The 20,826-nt window shown below is 40.8% G+C and overlaps 1 protein-coding gene across 5 annotated transcripts in view; it reads left to right on the forward strand.

Annotated features, from left to right (window-relative positions):
- Window positions 1-7,794: 7,794 nt before the first annotated feature.
- CCNT2 (cyclin T2) overlaps window positions 7,795-20,826 on the forward strand; it is a 40,562-nt gene continuing 27,530 nt past the window's right edge. For 4 of the 5 annotated variants that reach the window (XM_037988073.2, XM_037988074.2, XM_007964807.3 and 1 more), the window contains exons 1-2: window positions 7,795-7,985; window positions 8,784-8,865. Coding sequence is in view for 2 of the 5 variants with exons in the window: in XM_007964807.3 (XP_007962998.3) it covers window positions 7,828-7,985; window positions 8,784-8,865 (240 nt within the window). In the remaining 3 variants the exon portion in view is untranslated. The remainder of the gene's footprint in view (window positions 7,986-8,783; window positions 8,866-20,826) is intronic. The other variant, XR_490798.3, reaches the window with a different exon arrangement.

A 20,826-nucleotide genomic window follows, 5' to 3' on the forward strand; every position in this document is an offset into this window, starting at 1 on the left:
ACCCTTGTTATTGGAAAGGAGTCCCAATCCAGACCCCAAGAGAGGGTTCTTGGCTCTCACACAAGAAAGAATTTGAGGTAAATCTATAAAGTGAAAGCAAGTTTACTAAGAAAGTAAAGGAATAAAGAATGTCTATTCCACAGGCAGAGCAGCCCCGAGGGCTGCTGGTTGCCTATTTTTTACAGTTATTTCTTGATTATATGTTAAACAGGAGGTAGATTATTCATGTCTCCCCTTTTTTAGACCATATCCCCTTTTTTAGACCATGACGATGAGATGGCATTTGTGAACTGCCATTGTGCCAGTGGGAGTGTCATTTAGCATGCTAATACATTGTAATTAGCAAATAATGAGCAGTGAGGATGCCCAGAGGTAACTTTTATCGCCATCTTGGTTTTGGTGGGTTTTAGCTGGCTTCTTTACCACAGACTGTTTTATCAGCAAGGTCTTTATGACCTGTACCTTGTGCTGATTTCCTATCTCATCCTGTGACTTAGAATGTCTAACCTCCTGGGAATGCAGCCCAGTAGGTATCAGGCTTATTTTACCCAGCCCCTACTCAAGAGGGAGTCACTCTGGTTCAAACGCCTCTGGCACCATTATGATATTTGTTCAGCATCTTTTCATATGCCTATTTGCCATCTGTATACCTTCTTTGTGAGGTATTGGTTTAGATCTTTTGCCCATTTTTTAACTGGGTTCTTTTCTTATTGCTGAGCTTTAAGAATCCTTTTTTTTTTTTCATTCACCATCTAATCTTTTAAAAAGTTCTGTGGGTGCATAGTAGGTATATATAATTTATGGGGTATATGAGATATTTTGATACAGGCATGCAATGATGTGAAATAAGCACTTCGGGGAGAGTGGGATCTCCAGCCCCTCCAGCATTTATCCTTAGAGTTATAAACAATCCAATTATATTTTTTAAGTTATTTTAAAATGCATAATTAAGATATGATTGATTATAGTCACCCTGTTGTGCTATCAAACAGGTCTTATTCACATTTTCTTTTTTTGTACTCATCAACCATCCCCAGATCCCCATAAGTCCCTCCGCCCACCCTTCTCAGCCTCTGGTAACCATCCTTCTACTCTCTCTGTCCATGAATTCAATTGTTTTGATACTTAGACCCCACAAATAAGTGAGAATATGCAATCTTTGTCTTTCTGTGCCTGGCTTATTTCACTTTACATAATGACCTCTGGTTCCATCCATGTTGTTGCAAATAACAGGATCTCATTCTTTTTTATGGCTGAATAGTACTTCTTGTGTATATGTACCACAGTTTTTTCATCCATTCATCTGTTGATGGACACTTAGGTTCCAATCTTAACTATTGTAAACAGTGCTACCACAAACATGCAAGAGCAGATATCTCTTTGATATACTGATTTCTTTTCTTTTGGGTATATACCTAGCAGGGGGATTCCTGGATCACACGGTAGCTCTAGTTTTTTGAGGAGCCTCTAAACTGTTGTTCACAGTGGTTGTACAATTTTTTTTCCCAGCAGCAGTGTACAAAGAGTTCCCTTTTCTCCACATCCTCACCATCATGTGTTATAGCCTGTTTTTTGGATAAAAGCCATTTTAACTGGGGTGAGATGATATCTCATTATACTTTTGATTTGCATTTCTCTGATGATCCATGATACTGAGAACCTTCCCATATGCTTGTCTGCCATTTGTATGTTTCTTTTGAGAAATGTCTATCCATATCTTTTATCCATTTTAAAATCAGGTTATTAGATTTTATTTCCTACAGAGTTGTTTGAGCACCTTATAGATTCTGGTTATTAATATATTGTTAGATGGGTAGTTTGCAAATACTTTCTCTCATTCTGTGGGCTGTCTCTTCCCTTTGTTTTTTGTTATTGTTTTGTTTGTTTGTTTTTCTTTTTTTGAGATGGAGTCTTGCTCTGTTACCCAGGCTGCAGTGCAGTGGTGCAATCTCCGCTCACTGCAAGCTCTGCCCCCGGGTTCATGCCATTCTTCTGCCTCAGCCTCCCCAGTAGCTGGGACTACAGGTGCCTGCCACCACGCCTGGCTAATTTTTTTGTATTTTTAGTAGAGATGGGGTTTCACTGTGTTCGCCAGGATGGTCTCGATCTCCTGACCTCATGATCCGCCCGCCTCAGCCTCCCAAAGTGCTGGGATTACAGGCAAGAGCCACAGCGCCCAGCCCTCTTCCCTTTGTTGATTGTATCCTTTGCTGTGCATAAACTTTTTAACTTGATGTGATCCTATTTGTCCATTTTTGCTTTGGTTGCCTGTGCTTGTTGGGTATTGCTCAGAAATTTTTGGCCAGACAAATGTCCTGGAAATTTTCCCCCATGTTTTCTTGTAGTAGTTTCATAGTTTAAGGTCTTAAAGTCTGTAATTCATTTTTATTTTTTTATAGGACAAAAGATAAGGGCCTAATTTCATTCTTTTGCATACGGACATCCAGTTTTCCCAGCACTATTTATTGAAGAGACTGTCTTTTCCCCAGTGTATGTTCTTGGCAACTTTGTTACAAATGAGTTCACTGTAGGTGTGTGGATTTGTTTCTGGGTTCTCTATTCTATTCTGTTGGTCTATGTATCTGTTTTTATGTGAGTACCATGCTGTTTTGGTGATGAAAGCTCTGTAGTATAATTTGAAGTCAGGTAATGTGATTCCTCCAGGTTTGTTCTTTTTGCTTAGGATAGTTTTGGCTATTCTGGGTCTTCTGTGACTCCAAATAAATTATAGGATTGTTTTTTCTATTTCTGTGTAGAATGTCATTGATGTTTTGATAGGGATTTCATTGAATCTGTAGATTGCTTTGGGTAATACGGACATTTTAACAATTCTTCCAACTCATGATCATGGAATATTTTTCCATTTTTTTGTGTCATCTTCAATTTCTTTCATCAGTGTTTTATAGTTTTCATTATAGAGATATTTTGCTTCTTTGGTTAATTCTTACGTATGTAATTTTATGCATAAATATTGTAAATGGGATTACTTCTTAATTTCTTTTTCACATTGTTCACTGTTGGCATATAGAAATGTTATTGATCTTTGTGTGTTGATTTGTATCCTGCAACTTTACTGAATTTGTTGATCAGTTCTAATAGTTTTCCTTTGGAGTCTTCAGGTTTTTCCAAATACAAGCTCATATCATCTACAAAGAAAGGTAATTTGACTTCTTCCTTTCCAGTTTGGATGCCCTTTATACCTTTCTCTTGTCTGACTGCTTTAGCTAGGACTTCCAGTACTATGTTGAATAATGGTGACAATGGGCATCCTTGTCGACTTCCAGATCTTAAAGGAAAAGCTTGGGGTTTTTTCCTATTTGGTATGATACTAGTTGTGGGACTGTCATATATGGCTTTTATTATGTTGAGGTAAGCTCCTTCTATCCCCTGTTTTTTTAGGGTTTTTATCATGAAGGGATGTCAAATTGTATCAAATACTTTTTCAGCATCAATTGAAATGATATGGTTTCCAGTCTTCATTCTGTTGATATGATGTATCACATTGATTTATTTGCAACCATCCTTGCATCCCAGGGATAAATCCCCTTTGGTCATGATGAATGATCTTTCTACTGTATTGTTGAATTCAGTTTGCTGGTATTTTATTGAGGATTTTTGCATCAATATTCATCAGAGATATTGGCCTATAGTTTTCTTTTTTCAATGTGTCTTTGGTTTTAGAATCAGGGTAATATTGGCCTTGTAGAATGAGTTTGGAAGTATTCTCTCTTCCTCTATTTCAGAATAGTTTGTGTAGTATTGGTGTTAGTTCTTCTTCAAATGTTTAGTAGAATTTAGCAGTTAAGCCATCTTAAGAGTTCTTTATCAGACATATGTTTTGCAAATATTTCTTCCTTGGATGTCATTCTCTTAACAGTGTCTTTCACAGAACGGAGGTTTTAGTTTTTTTAATTTTAATTTTAATTTTTGAGACGGAGTTTCACTCTTTGTTGCCCAGGGTGGAGTGCAGTGGCACGATCTCGGCTCACTGCAACCTCCGCCTCCCAGGTGAGGCTGCTTGAGCAACTCTCCTATCTCAGCCTCCTGAGTAGCTGTGATTATAGGTGCCTGCCACCATGCCCAGTTAATTTTTTATTTTATTTATTTATTTATTTTTTAGATGGAGTCGCCCTCTGTTGCCCAGGCTGGAGTGCAGTGGCACAATCTTGGCTCACTGCAACCTCCACATCCTGGGTTCAAGTGATTCTCCTGCCTCAGCCTCCCCAAGTAGCTGGGACTACAGGCGCACGTCACTATGCCCAGCTAATTTTTTTTTAATTTTTAGTAGAGACAAGGTTTCACCATGTCGGAAAGGCCGGTCTTGAAATCTTGACCTCAGGTGATCCGCCCGCTTCAGCCTCCCAAAGTGCTGGGATTACAGGCATGAGTCACTGCGCCTAGCCAGAGGTTTTTAATTTTAATGAAGTCCAACTTACTAGTTTTTTCTTTCATGGATTGTACTTTTGGTGTTGCATCTAAAACCTCATTGCCGAACACAAGGTCAACTATATTTTCTCCTATGTTATCTTCCAGAAGTTTTACAGTTTTGCATTTTACATCTAGGTCTGCAACTCACTTTGAGTTAAATTTTGTAGAAGGTATAAGGTCTGCATGTAGATTAAAAAAATATATATATATGGCTTTCTGGTTGTTCTAGCACCATTTGTTAAAGACTATTATTGCTCCATTGACTTGCTTTTGCTCCTTTGTCAAAGGTCAGCTGACTATTTATGGGTGGGCTCCCTATCATGTTCCATTGATCTATGTGTCTGTTCTTTCTCAAATACCACACTGGAGATAGAGTCTTGCTCTATCACCCATGGGGGCTGGAGTGCGGTGGAGTGATCTCGGCTCACTACAACCTCCGCCTCGTAGGTCCAAGCAATTCTTGTGCCCCAGCTTCCCAAGAAGCTGGGATTACAGACATGCAAAAACACACCCAGCTAATTTTTGTATTTTTAGTAGAGATGAGGTATCCCCATATTGGCCAAGCTGGTCTTGAACTCCTGGCCTCAAGTAATCCCCCACCTTGGCCTCCCAAAGTGCTGGGACTATGGGTGTGAACCACTGTGCCCTGCCTAGATCCATATCTAAGTACAGGTTGAGCATCCCTAAATCTGAAAGTCAGAAACATCCAAAACCCAAAACTTCAAGCCCCGACATGACATTCAAAGGAAATGTTCATTGGCGCATTTCAGATTTAGGATTTTTGGATTACGATGCTCAATGACTAAATTTATAATTCGAATATTTCAAAATCTAAAAAAATCTAATCCAAAACACATCTGGTCTCAAGGATTTCAGATACGTGATACTTAACCTGTATTACTTTGGGGAGACAGTACTATTGTAAATGGCATTGTGTTTTTAATTATAAATTCCAATTGTTCATTGCTGGTATACAGGAAAACAACTGACTTTTTTTTTTTTTTTTTTTTTTTTTTTTTTGAGACAGAGTCTTGCTCTATCACCCAGGCTGGAGTGCAATGGCCAGATCTCGGCTCACTGCAAGCTCCGCCTCCCGGGTTTACACCATTCTCCTGCCTCAGCCTCCCGAGTAGCTGGGACTACAGGCACCCGCCTCCTCGCCAGGCTAGTTTTTTGTATTTTTTAGTAGAGACGGGGTTTCACCGTGTTAGCCAGGATGGTCTCGATCTCCTGACCTCGTGATCCACCCGTCTCGGCCTCCCAAAGTGCTGGGATTACAGGCTTGAGCCACCACGCCCGGCCACAACTGACTTTTGTATTCAACCTTGTATCCCAAAATTCTAGAGTTTTATTTCTTCCTTCCCAATATGTGTACTTTAAATTTACTTTTCTTGTTAGCTAGAACATCAAGTACCACGTTGAAAAGACTGGTTGAGAGGGGACATGCTTGCCTTGTGTCAGACTTTAGGTGGAAAGAATGTAGTTTCTCACAATAGAAACAATCTATTGTTAGCTGTAGAATTTTTGTAGATGCTCTTTATCAAGTTGAGGAAGTTCTCCTTTATTCCCAGTTTGCTGAGTTTTTATTATGAATGGATGTTGAGGAGGGGCACTTCTTATTTGTGTGTGACAGGATCTCACTCTGTCACCCAAACTGGGGTGCAACCTCACCTCTCACGTTGAAGCGATACTCCCAAGGAGCTGGGACTACAGATGCCGCCACATCCAGCTAATTTTTAAAAACACTTTCGTAGAGATGGGGTCTCATTATGTTGCCCTGGCTGGTCTAGAACACTTCGGCCTCCCAAAGTGCTGGGATTACAGCCATGAAACACTGCACCTGGCCAAGGATGTGCACTTTTTAAATGTTGCTTTAAATCAATCTATCCTGGAAATTGCAAGCAACATAAAACATAAAGCAAGGGAGGTATGAAATGGCAACTGTTCACAAGAACTGCCTACTATAATCAATATTCTTGTGCAATGCATATACTGAGCGTGGGAGCCCCCAAAAAATCACTTGCCTTCATGGTCTTTGGCAAATAAATATTTTATTTTTTATTTTTGAGACAGGGTCTTGCTCTATCGCCCAGGATGGATGAGGTGCAGCAGCGAGATCTAGCTCACCGCAACCTCCACCTCCTGGGCTCAAGCCATCCTCTCACTTCAGCCTCGGGAGTAGCTGGGACTACAGGCGCGCCACCAAGCCCGGCTAATTTTTGTATTTTTGGTAGAGACAGAGTCTAACCATGTTGCCCTTGCGCTCGAACTCCTGACCTCAAGTGATCGACCCACTCACTGGACCTCCCCAAGCGCTGAGGTTACAGGCGTGAGCCACCGTGCCCGGCCTCCAAATACTTAGGACTTTAAACTTGGAAACCCTATTCACAACACAAACTCCGAGTGAAGCTCTGTGGGGTTTTCTTATAAGAAGAAATGCAGGAGTTAATCAACAGGTATGTGGGATGTTCCCGCATCAAATCCTAAAGATAAAATGTTAACCCAGTTCCTCTTGCACTTATCTGCTTCTCCCCAACCTTGTCTCGCAGAAGCCACAGCACGGTCTGAAAACACGGCCTCGTCTAGATTCAACACCTCATTTAGAAATTCAATTTCTCGTTGCTAGTTGGATAGCGCTTGGCAAGTAATTTGAAAAAATAAAAATAAACCCACGGACGGAGTGGTCTGGGATTTAAACAACATAACGTAGGGTGAAAAAAGCACTCAGGCGCGGACAGCCATGGAGCGTGACTTCCTGTGCACTCTTTCCCGGCCAGCTCCACGCCAAAGCCGCGCGCTAGGCGGAGGCTGTTGGTAGCGGAGGCCGGAGTCGCACGCCTACGAGACTGCGCGGACCCACCCGAAAGGAAAATGGAGGTAGTGGCGTGAGGCTGCGACAGTGAAGGGTATTTTTCTCTTTTTAACGGGCCGCTAGACCTCCCGTCAAAGGAAGCGCCCGACGGGCCTTCGAAGTCCACGCCCAGACCCCACAGCGCAGCCGCCCGACTGCCTCTCTCCACACCGGCCAGGGTCCAGCCTCTCCCACTCTCCCCTCCCCGCCCCGCCCCTCCGCCCAGCCAACCCTAGACCCGGCATGCGCTGCGCCGACCTTTTCCTTCCGAGCCGACCCCCACCTTCGGCGCCTCCCAATGACAAGCGGCGCGGAGCATTGTGGTCCCGCGCGCGAGAGCGAGGCCGAGGACAGAAAAAGAAAGCAAAAGACCAGGGCGAGCCGGTAGAGCAGACCCCGCGCATGCGCACGGGCGGGGGCGGTGGTGAAAAAGGGCGGTGCGTGGTCTACGGCGAGCGGAGTGGGGCGGGGTCGCGCGCCTTGGCGGGGAGTCCGCGAGCCGGGAGGGGCGGGGGGTGAATGAGGGAGCGGGCGGAGGAGGAAGTGTCATGGCGTCGGGCCGTGGAGCTTCTTCTCGCTGGTTCTTTACTCGGGAACAGCTGGAGAACACGCCGAGCCGCCGCTGCGGAGTGGAGGCGGATAAAGAACTCTCGTGCCGCCAGCAGGCGGCCAACCTCATCCAGGAGATGGGACAGCGTCTCAATGTGTATCCTTTCCTATCCTGCGCCGCTCACGCCCTGTTTCCCTTGCCCGGTCGCCGGGCCTGGTGCTCCGCGAACATGGCGCCGCCGGCCTCGGCCTTCGCTGGACCTCGGCCCCGCGGTCAGGGAAGTAAGGCTCCAGCTCGGGCAGTCGCGAGGGGCTAGCAGAGGAGGGGAGGAGGAGATAGGACCCCAGGAATGCGGGCCAGGAGTCTGCGTTGTGTAATCTGTTTGGGGCAGCGCGTGGTGGTGGCCGCGGGGGATGGGAGTGTGGCTCAGGCGAAAGAGAAATTTTAGGGATTATTGCAGAAAAGGGGCAGCTCCTTCGACTTGTCCCTGTCCCCTAAGGGTTTGAGAGGTAGAAGGGTTAGCGATGCTGAAAGGCCTAAGTGTTTTCCGCAGCCTTTCCCCGCTCTCCTCGCCGGCTTGATGGCGGCTCTCTTCTACCTTGGGAGCGCACTGGAGGTCTTTTATGTTCTTGGCGTGGTTTTGTATGGGTGTGTGCGCGCGCGTTTCAACTGTTTCATTTTGAGTTTAGTCAGTCGTAGCCATTGATAAATAGTTCCAGGGCCCTCAGCGCTGTTAGAGTGAAAAGATCAGCAGTTCTTCCTCCCATTTATTTGGCGTAGAGTCTATTCTCTTCCTGCCGCCCCACCCCCCGCGGGCGTTTATTTCTTTATTTCTAGTTTGGCGTTTGGATTTGAATGGGAGGTATTGGAAAAGAACCTGGGAATTTTCCATCAAAATTGTTTTGGGAATGAGATCTTGCTTTTGTCAGATATTTCCTAAATACTATGTTCCAGCTCTCAGCTTACAATAAACACTGCGATTGTTTATATGCACAGGTTTTATATGCACCATTCTTTCACCAAATTCAACAAAAATGTAAGTACTAGTTTGTTGCCTGTTTTTACTATGCGCAAATTTGAGGGTAAATCGATACGCAGAAAAAAAGTTGGTCATTGCGTTGTTGGATTTAGTGTTCTGAATTAACGGTAAACGTGTATCATGTGATAAATATTTTGCTTCAAATGCGGGGTTTTTGTGTTTTTAAAATTTGTGATGAATTAAACTGCAAGGCACTGTTAAGCTCTGCCAGGCCTTTTAAGCTAAAAAAAAAAAATTTACTTCTTTAGAGTGTTATTACATAAGTTTTCTTCATTTAAATTTTATACCTAACATTTGAATAATTTTGGTAGTAATGTACAGTGGAATTGGACAAGTCTGGTCGTTCTGTGATACATCTTGATTATGTTGTACTCATTGTTTAAAATACTGTGAATTGAAAGTAAATTAATTATGACATTATTTTGAAAGAGCTATTTAGCAGAAATAATTCATTTCTTCATTTGCTAACCCAGTAATTTCTTAAGCTGTCAAACTTTTCTGTTTATCACGTTAGCATCAATTGTCTCCTAAAATTTTGGGTGATTCAAACGTCAATTCTTGCTTCAGATATAGTACGTCAGGAGTATGTTTATGTATTAATAGTAAAATTTACACTTGAATATTAAGGTACATAACCTGTAAACCTTGACAAATAGAGTAATAGAATTTTGTTGAAATGTTAATTTCACTTATGAAAGATGAGTTTGGTGTATGTTAAGTAACATGCATACTGTGTTGTGTGTGAATAAAGAAAATTGCATATTTAGAAATGTTTAACCCTGCTTTAATTCTATTTTTGTTACTTTTTATCATAGTTATTTTTAGAGTATTATTCTGAAAGGTATGTGTAGAAAAATGGACCAAAGAAGACTTTCTGCTATATGTGGATAGTCATAAGGACTTATTTGCTAAGAGAACAGTCCCAGGAAAGATCCTCAGAATATTATTTTTGAAATGGAAGAAAGGCTTCATGGATTAGATTGAGTCCTACCTTAATCTCTTCGGATCCTATTTCGTTTATCAGTTTGGCATATAGGTTTATCTTGGACCATATATATTTTAATATACATTTTGGTCTTTTGAAGACTTCTTGCTTCTATTTCTTTTTTTAAATCTGCGTAGTTCTTGCTCTGTTGCTTCTAGTTTTCCTAGTTATTTCTAGTGCATAACTTAGGTCAGTGATAATGTTATGGAAGAGAAAGGAAGCCATTGGTAATTACATTTAGATTAAGGGAATTTAATTTTTATATAAATTGCCTCCAAAGGCAGTAGTGAACTAATGAGTGTTAATATAAATGTGGTTTTCCTTATGTAATCCTGGATAATAATGGTCGAAATTACAAATCAAAGTAGTTCTGACTATTCTTTATATGGCTACAGATGTCTCATTTGCTGTCTCATTTCTACTTCCAATAAGTGATCTAGCCACAAGTCTTCACTTATTTATTTATTTATTTATTTATTTATTTATTTATTTATTTTTGAGACGGAGTCTCACTCTGTCACACATGCTGGAGTACAGTGGTGCTGCCGCAGCTTACCACAACCTCTGCCTCCCTGGTTCAAGCTATTCTCCTGCCTCAGCCTCCCGAGTAGCTGGGACTACAGGTGCATGCCACCATGCCCGGCTAATTTTTGTATTTTTAGTAGAGGGGGGTTTCACCATGTTGGCCAGGCTGGTCTTGAGCTCCTGACCTCAGGTGATCCTCCCGCCTCGGCGTCCCAAAGTGCTGGGATTACAGGCATGAACCACCTTGCCCGGCCATCTTCACTTCTTTGTTTTGAGCCCTCCTTATAATTTGTCTTTATGGCCTGGTTGGCGTGCTTTACAACAAATACCCTGCTTAAAGCCAGAATTCACAACTTTAGATTGTCATTTGCATTCTAGCTTTCACTATTTTACTTAAATGTTTTCCTTCAATAGAAAGGCCAGGGTATTAATTTTTTGTTACTTTCTTTAATGTCTTATTGTGGATGAAGGTAAACCAGGATTTTTACATAGAGTCATTAATAATTGAAATCTGTTTATTTCTGTTTTGAGAAATAGTGTTATACTTTTCATATCTGTTGTCTTTTTTACCGTTGCTATTATAATATCGAAAGTGGTTTTTATATTCGTGTCAGTGCACTTGCATCAGTCACACAGCCTCACTTCTATCTTCCCCCCCCCCCGTTCTTTTAGGGCAAAGGGGGTGGTCTGAAATTGAATGTGAGTCACTTTTAAATTTGTATTATTCCCCATCAGTGGGAAATTTTTGTCTATGTACTGAAATGTCATGGTAAACTTAAAAAAGCATGAATCTTCACCAAACTGAACACCATTCAGCAAATTAAACCCTATGAAATAATAAGCTTAAATAAGTTAAGACGCTAGTGACAAACTCTATCTAGTCTTATAGTTAATATTAATAACATCCATTAACTGTATGAAAATATTTTTAAATGTTCACGTGACTTAATTGTATTTTCCAACATTGTAATATTAAAAGTTTTAAAACCCCCAAAAGTAATGTGCTGTTGTATTACTATTTAAGAATAAAATCAGTATCAGCATGTTTTGGTGACCCAGAAATGGTCTCTTATCATTGAGTTCTTTTGTCTTTTACTCAGAGTTGAATAGCTGTCAGCAGTAAATGACTTTTATATGTAGCCTAATTAGATAAATCTACACTTTGTTCACTAGATGCAATGCGGTTCATGTAATTGGAATTAATAAAGAACGGCCTTGGTGGATCAAGCTTAAAAATAAATTTAGTAAAGTGTAAAAGCCCTGGAGCCAAAAGTGCTGCCAAGGTGTATACTGAAGGAAAGCACCCACCCACCAGGTCACACTTAAGTAGATATTGACGCAGCTTCTCCACCCCCCAGGTCACACTTAAGTAGATATTGACGCAGCTTCTCCACCCCCCAGGTCACACTTAAGTAGATATTGACGCAGCTTCTCTTACAAACTCCTGATTTGGTCTTTTGTGATGCATTTTTTTCTTATACCAGTTCCAAGTCCCTTAAGATTAGATTGTAAAGAGCACACCCTTTTCTAAGTATTTTTGTTGGTCATGGTCTGTTCTCATAGCACATCTCCAATTTACTTGATCTTTTCCATCTTCTCTTTACTTAGTTCCATTGCCTCTTTCTTGAGCTCTAGCAATCAGAACTCCATGTATAATATGCAAGATTTAAAGGTATTATAGGGCCTGGCATGGTGGCTAATGCCTTTAATCCCTGTACTTTGGGATGCTGAAGCGGGCGGATCTCTTGAGGTCAGGAGTTCCAGACCAGCCTTGGCCAACATAATGAAACCCCATCTCTACTAAAAATATAAAAATGAGCTGGGTGTGGTGGCACATGCCTGTAATCCCAGCTACTGGGGAGGCTGAGGCAGGAGAATCGCTTGAACCTGAGAGGTGGAGGTTGCAGTGAGCCGATATCACACCACCACACTCCAACCTGGGCAACGGAGCGAGTGTGCATTTCCATTCATTGTTATACTCTGGTCATGTTTTACAGGCGTCAAATCAGCATGTGTTTCATTGTGAAGTCTAAGCAGATGTTTATTATAGCTCACTTCCTCTTCTGCCTTTTAGTTTAATAAAGCAATAATTAATCCAAGAATAATCTTATGCCCAAGATCCATTAGCATTACTCAGAAATACTGCAGTGCTGTCCAGTAGAACTTTCTGCATAGTGTAAGTTTTGTCTATTTGTACTCTTCAGTGTAGTAGGTACTATCTTGTAAATTTGAGACGATTAGCCTAGATAATTTTTAAATTCCTTTTAAACTATAAATTACCTGGTTGAAGTTTTATTAAGATCTCACTATGACAGGCACTTTATATTTGTCTTGTTTTCTCAGGTATTCTCCTAAGGAAGCAGACGCAGTTACTAAGTGACTTGTCCAAAATTAAAACTATTATGTGGCTGGGATTTGAACCCAAGTCCTTTGCTTAATCCCAAACTGTAGTTCTCACTTTTTCCTATTCTAGTGTATTTCAGAAGTAGAGCACAATAGCAATTTATGCCAGTGATTTGTAAGATTTATAAAGTAAACAATGAAAAAAACCTCAGATTTTGATTTGCCCGCCTCATTGTACTAAATCTAATGAGGTCCTGTTTATAAGTCCCAAATTCCTCTTTTTCAGCTACACATCAGTGTTAGCATTTATGCATTGTGTATCACTGTTTTTCCTTAGGGTGCTTTCTGTTTGCTTTCATGTGACTGTTCTCTGTCAGGTTTTAAGACTCAGCTGAAGTTGCTACTCTTTCGTAAAGCATTCCCCAGATAACTCTCTTTTCCATTTGTGAATTTATCTCTCTGATCTTACCTTTGAATCTTATTCACATCCAGTTGTATTCCATCTGTTTGGGAGTTTATAGTGTGACTGTACATATATGAGATGAGTTTTTTCTTTTTAATTATAAAATATATAAAACCAACAAACAAATGTATAGCTTAGGGGATTATTATAAAACAACCTTGTAATCACCAACTAAGTCAAGAAATAGAACTTTGCCAACTACCCCAGAATGCCTCCATGTGCTCAACTCAGTGTCAACCCCTCCCGCCAAAAGTAACTAGTATTCGTTTTTTTGAGATGGGATTCTGGTGTTGTCACCCAGGCTGGAGTGCAGTGGTGCAGTCTCGGCTCACTGCAACCTCTGCCTCCCGAGTTCAAGTGAATCTCCTGCCTCAGCCTCCTGAGTAGCTGGGATTACAGGTGTGCGCCACCATGCCCAGCCAATTTTTGTATTTTTAGTAGAGACGGTTTTCACCATATTGGTCAGGCTGGTCTCAAACTCCTGACCTTGTGATCCCATCACCCGGCCCCAGTATTCTTACTCTAACAGTAGTTACTTTCTTTATAGTTTTAGCACCCAACTCTCCATTCCCAAATACCATAGACCTTGCTCATTATTAAAAATTTGGTAAATCTTTGAAGTCTCTCAGTATGCATGTTTCCCCTCCATCCTTCTATGTCACTAAGTTTTATCTGTTGAAGGACCCTAGGGTGTGTGACCTGTAGAGTTTCCGCCTGTCTGAATTTTGCTGATTGTATAGTGGTGCAGTTTACTGTGTTCCTTTGTTCTTGCATTCCTGGAAAAATTGATGATTAGACCCAGAAACTTAATCAGACTCCTGTGAGGCAAGACTATGGATGGTGTTAATGTTCTTTTCCTCAGAAGGCCTAGCGTCTGGTTGTCTCTCTTTGTAGTGTTAGGGGCTGTTGATACTCAATGCCTGGGTCCTTTCATTCATTGGTGATACTCTAATTCTGTCATTTCTTTCTTGCAAATTAGTATTTTTGTATTGAAATTCTTGATTAATCTCCTATGTGGACACCCAGTGGTACGTATCATATAGGATAATTACTTGATTTTTGCCCTTTTTGTGATATAATTCACATACTCTACGTTTCACCCATTGAAAGTATGATGCCGTGGGGTTTGTGGGGTTTTTTTAAGAATATTCACAGAGGTGTGCATCAATTTTTAGAAGTTTTCACTACACCAAAAGGAAATCCCCAACCCAGCAGTCATTTCTCCCTATTCTTCGCCCAGCCTGTTAATAGACATTTCATAAATGGAATCATACAATATGTTGTTCTTTGTGACTGACTTCTTTCACTTACCGTATTTTCAAGGTTAATCTGTGTTGTATTTATCAGTAGGTTGTTTATTTTTCTTGCTGAACTACCCATTATGTCACTGTGTGGCTAGACCACATTTTATATATCTGTTCATCAGTTGGTGGGCATTTGGATTGTAAGCCACTTTTTGGCTAATATGAATATTGCGGTTAAGAACATTTGTGTACAAGTTTTTGTGTAGATTTGTGTTTTTGGTGTCTCTTGGGCCCAGAAGTAGAACTGCTGGATCATACAGTAACTCTAGATTCTAATAATATTGGAAATTTGGATAACTGCCTGGTTTTTTTGTTTGTTTTTTTGTGGGTTTTTTTTGTTTGTTTTTTGAGACTAGGTCTCTGACACCCGGGCTGGAGTGCAGCGGCACAATCATGGCTCACTGCAGCCTCAACCTCCTGTATTCAAGTGATTCTCCCACCTCAGTCTCCCAAGTAGCTGGGCTTACAGGCACGTGCCACCCACACAGTTGATTTTTTTAATTTTTTGTACAGACGGGTCTCACTGTGTTGCCCAGGCCATTCTTAAACACTTGGACTCAAGCAGTCCTCCTGCCTCAGCCTCCCAACACTCAACCTAAAGCAGCTCTTTCCAGTGTGATTTGTCGCTTTAAGCACTGCTCTTCTAATCTTTTCTTGCATTGTCTTTGTGTGAGCTGAATACTCCTCGGTTACTCGTTTTTGTGAGATGCTAACTTTCCTGAACTTTAAAAAGGTGATATACTTTCAGAGTACTTTAATAACTTCACAGAGCTCCCTTTTCTGTTATTTTGTATAATGTTCAGAAGTGTAGCAGCTTAATTTCTGGGAGTTTCTGGCCCTCTTCCCCTCCACATTTTTAGTTTCTCTTTTCCCTTGTCTCTATCTTACTGATTGTGCTTCTCCTCCCAGTGGTTTCTCTTCAGAATGGAGTCTTGAAAGAGAACCTTGGGAGATCAGTTTCAAAAGTTCATAGAAGTTAGCTTCAGTCTTTTAATCCTTACTGTGGGTCTCTTGCATCCGTCTACTTATTGGACTGGCAAAACTCCCAGTTCTAGCTGCTGTTCTTACATTGGCCTGTCATGATTTCCAGTGAATGTCTGTTGGCTCTTTGAGGTTCTTTTTTTATCAAGTCCAGCACATGCCCCATTCCTTTGCATTTTGTTGCACTGTGCTGTGTATGTTGACATAGTAGCCTGTTTTGACCTCATTCATATATATTAGGAATTCCCTTGGAATGGCTTGTCATGTGATTTGGTTGTAACTATCCATGGGGTTTTGGTTTTGCTATCTTGTTGCTCTGTTTTTCTGTGGGGATTTAGGTATCCCCTCTGCAGCCATCATGTCAGAATTCTTCAGGTAAATCACTAAAAGTTTATCTTCATTCGGGAGATGATACACTCATTTCCAGTGGGACCACAATAGGCTGTCATTTAAATGTACTTATAAATACTTCTGGGAAAATGAAGTTGTTTTTTTAAAAGAATAAATCACTTGAAGTTTATGTTAAATAAGGAAGCTGTGGAAGAGTTCATTTATTGATAGGCATTACAAAGTATGTATGATATTCTTGATTGATTTTCTCAAATTAATTCTGAAAGCTACTCTAGAACTTCCCCAGAAAGCTTTAAATGTTATTTTGAAACATGCTGTTCTTATCTGCCTAATTACAGGGATGCTGACTTCAATGACTGTATTATTATACAAGTCTTACGAAGTATTCCTGAAGCCGCTTAACATTTTTTTTGCAAAATTAAATGATTGTGAAATAACTCATGCCTTTTTTCTGCACACACAGATACGTGTATGTTTTAGCCTTGGTAATTTATATGCTTCTCTGTGGTCCTAGCTCAGCCTTTTTGTTGACTCATTGCGTGGCAGGAGTGCAAGAGAGTTAACCCAGTCCTGCAAGATCCAAGGCCCTTTCAAACCATAACAAATTCTAAACTTAGGTGTATAGAGTAGAATAGGTTTATATATTAACAAATGTGCATTGAGCGTTTGCATTGGCCAAGGCATATAAATGTCTCAGTGTAAAATCAGACAGATTTTATATAGCCTATAAACTGACTTTCAAGGCCACGTCAGAACAGGAGTTTTGTTTTTAGTATTAATACCTAAAATTGGTTAAGGTAATTTTTTAAGTGAAAATCCAATTAGATCATCGCATTTTATTATAAACATACATACACATTTTAGGGAGTACATATTTATACATTTTCTAGGGATTAGGGGAAATAATGGAATCCTCCTTACCACTCCACATTTTGGAATGTTAACCTAATATTTTACCCTGAAATAAGCTAAGGCTCTGATTGTTTAGTGACATGTTACATACTCTTTATATGGCTATATATGAGGAAATACATGTAATGTGAATTTTTCTCTAAATTATTGGAGCTGATAAAGAAAAATGGATGAGAACTGTAGAAGTTCACCTATTTGTTGTTAAAAGTGAAGTTAATGTCTGTGCTTAGTGACAATATGCTGTTCAAGCAATTCTCCTGCCTCAGCCTCTCAAGTAGCTGGGATTATAGGCATGTGCCACCACACCCGGCTAATTTTAGTAGAAATGGGGTTTCACCATGTTGGTGAGGCTAGTCTCAAACTCCTGACCTCCAGTAATCCACCTGCCTTGGCCTCCCAAAGTGCTGGGATTACAGCGTGAGCCGCCATGCCTGGCCTCACATTATATTTCTTTCTTTTTTTTTTTTCCTGAGACGGAGTTTCATTCTTGTTGCCCAGGATGGAATGCAGTGGCGTGATCTCGGCTCACCACAGCCTCTGCCTCCCAGGTTCAAGTGATTCTCCTGCCTCAGCTTCCCGAGTAGCTGGGATTACAGGCACGCGCCACCACGTCCAGCTAATTTTGTAGTTTTAGTAGAGACGGGGTTTCTCCATGTTGGTCAGGCTGGTCTCGAACTCCCAACCTCAGGTGATCCACCCACCTCGGTCTCCCAAAGTGCTGGGATTACAGGCGTGAGCCTCCGTGCCGGCCTGTATTTCTATTTGATAGTGATGATGTGGACTGTAGTCATTTGTATCCACCAACAAATAAAATTTACTGTTGGCATGCACACTATAGTAAATCCTTCCAAAGGCAAATGTGCACTTTCACACTCATCTTAAACTGAGGGTTCATTTAGAAGTTGAAAAAAAATGGGAAAGATGATTCTTCTGTGGCCAAAAATCTGAAGATAATGAAACTGTATGTAGTTCCAAGCTTAAAAAGAAATAGCTGAGAGGGCAGGAAGAGAAAATTCTGAGGACTCGGGGGCAATCTTTAAACGATGCAAGGATTCAGAGAGGATACCAGGTATTTCCACACCCCCACCCCAAGGTAGGTGTTTCAGTTACTTTATGTTGCTATAGCTCCGCGATTGGTGCTTTGAATGCTTAGCGTGAGTAACTGTTTGAATTGATATGGTTCACTTTATGTAGACTTAAATGTCTGTTAAAATTATTTTTGTTACCCAAACAAGCAAATTAATAATTTTATGAAATAATTGCCCTTTAAAAAATAATTTAATTGCATAGTGTAAATGCCAAGAAATTACTTGCTGTTTAGTAAATTGATATTGTCAAAACAAAACCTGATTCTACTTTTAAATTAACAAATGTGTGATAAAGTTATACATAGTTAAGGTGCATATTGTTTATTAGTATTTGTTATGATTAGGCTTTTGGTTTTCTTGAAATTTCTTTTGTTAGTGCACGTACACTACATCTGTGGAGATCTGGCCAGGCACGGTGGCTCACACCTGTAATCCCAGCACTTTGGGAGACAGAGGTGGGAGGACCGAACCCAAGAGTTCAAGACCAGCCTGGGCAACTTGGCGAGACCCTGTCTCTACAAAAATTAGTCTTTTAAAAAATTAGCCCGGCATCTTGGTGTGTACCTGTGGTCCCAGCTGCTTGGGAGGCTGAGGCAGGAAAATCGCTTGAGCCCAGGAGGTTGAGGCTGCAGTGATAGGTGACAGCAAGACCCTGTCTCAAAAACAGAGAGAGTGCTAATAAAGGGAAGGCCTTTTTTTTTTTTTTTTTAAAGACAGATTCTTGCTCTGTTTTTTAGGCTGGAGTGCTATGGCATAATCTCAGCTCACTGCACCCTCCACCGGAGTAACTGGGATTACAGGCATGCACCACCATGCCTGGCTAATTTTTTTTTTTTTTAATTTATTTATTATTATTAAACTTCAAGTTGTAGGGTACATGTGCACAACGTGCAGGTTTGCTACATATGTATACTTGTGCCATGTTGGTGTGCTGCACCCATCAACTCGTCATTTACATCAGGTATAACTCCCAATGCAATCCCTCCCCCCTCCCCCCTCCCCATGATAGGCCCCGGTGTGTGATGTTCCCCTTCCCGAGTCCAAGTGATCTCATTGTTCAGTTCCCACCTACGAGTGAGAACATGCGGTGTTTGGTTTTCTGTTCCTGTGATAGTTTGCTAAGAATGATGGTTTCCAGCTGCATCCATGTCCCTACAAAGGACACAAACTCATCCTTTTTTATGGCTGCATAGTATTCCATGGTGTATATGTGCCACATTTTCTTAATCCAATCTGTCACTGATGGACATTTGGGTTGATTCCAAGTCTTTGCTATTGTGAATAGTGCTGCAATAAACATACGTGTGCATGTGTCCTTATAGCAGCATAATTTATAGTCCTTTGGGTATATACCCAGTAATGGGATGGCTGGGTCATATGGTACATCTAGTTCTAGATCCTTGAGGAATCGCCATACTGTTTTCCATAATGGTTGAACTAGTTTACAATCCCACCAACAGTGTAAAAGTGTTCCTATTTCTCCACATCCTCTCCAGCACCTGTTGTTTCCTGACTTTTTAATGATCGCCATTCTAACTGGTGTGAGATGGTATCTCATTGTGGTTTTGATTTGCATTTCTCTGATGGCCAGTGATGATGAGCATTTTTTCATGTGTCTGTTGGCTGTATGAATGTCTTCTTTTGAGAAATGTCTGTTCATATCCTTTGCCCACTTTTGGATGGGGTTGTTTGTTTTTTTCTTGTAAATTTGTTTGAGTTCTTTGTAGGTTCTGGATATTAGCCCTTTGTCAGATGAGTAGATTGCAAAAATTTTCTCCCATTCTGTAGGTTGCCTGTTCACTCTGATGGTAGTTTCTTTTGCTGTGCAGAAGCTCTTTAGTTTGATGAGATCCCATTTGTCAATTTTGGCTTTTGTTGCCGTTGCTTTTGGTGTTTTAGACATGAAGTCTTTGCCCATGCCTATGTCCTGAATGGTACTACCTAGGTTTTCCTCTAGGATTTTTATGGTATTAGGTCTAACATTTAAGTCTCTAATCCATCTTGAATTAATTTTCGTATAAGGAGTAAGGAAAGGATCCAGTTTCAGCTTTCTACTTATGGCTAGCCAGTTTTCCCAGCACCATTTATTAAATAGGGAATCCTTTCCCCATTTCTTGTTTCTCTCAGGTTTGTCAAAGATCAGATGGCTGTAGATGTGTGGTATTATTTCTGAGGACTCTGTTCTGTTCCATTGGTCTATATCTCTGTTTTGGTACCAGTACCATGCTGTTTTGGTTACTGTAGCCTTGTAGTATAGTTTGAAGTCAGGTAGCGTGATGCCTCCAGCTTTGTTCTTTTGACTTAGGATTGTCTTGGAGATGCGGGCTCTTTTTTGGTTCCATATGAACTTTAAAGCAGTTTTTTCCAATTCTGTGAAGAAGCTCATTGGTAGCTTGATGGGGATGGCATTGAATCTATAAATTACCTTGGGCAGTATGGCCATTTTCACGATATTGATTCTTCCTATCCATGAGCATGGTATGTTCTTCCATTTGTTTGTGTCCTCTTTGATTTCACTGAGCAGTGGTTTGTAGTTCTCCTTGAAGAGGTCCTTTACATCCCTTGTAAGTTGGATTCCTAGCTATTTTATTCTCTTTGAAGCAATTGTGAATGGAAGTTCATTCCTGATTTGGCTCTCTGTTTGACTGTCACTGGTGTATAAGAATGCTTGTGATTTTTGCACATTAATTTTGTATCCTGAGACTTTGCTGAAGTTGCTGATCAGCTTAAGGAGATTTTGGGCTGAGACAATGGGGTTTTCTAAATATACAATCATGTCGTCTGCAAACAGGGACAATTTGACTTCTTCTTTTCCTAACTGAATCCCCTTTATTTCTTTCTCTTGCCTGATTGCCCTAGCCAGAACTTCCAACACTATGTTGAATAGGAGTGGTGAGAGAGGGCATCCCTGTCTTGTGCCAGTTTTCAAAGGGAATTTTTCCAGTTTTTGCCCATTCAGTATGATATTGGCTGTGGGTTTGTCATAAATAGCTCTTATGATTTTGA

This window comes from Chlorocebus sabaeus, chromosome 10, assembly GCF_047675955.1.
Source record: "Chlorocebus sabaeus isolate Y175 chromosome 10, mChlSab1.0.hap1, whole genome shotgun sequence".
Lineage (NCBI taxonomy): Eukaryota > Metazoa > Chordata > Mammalia > Primates > Cercopithecidae > Chlorocebus > Chlorocebus sabaeus.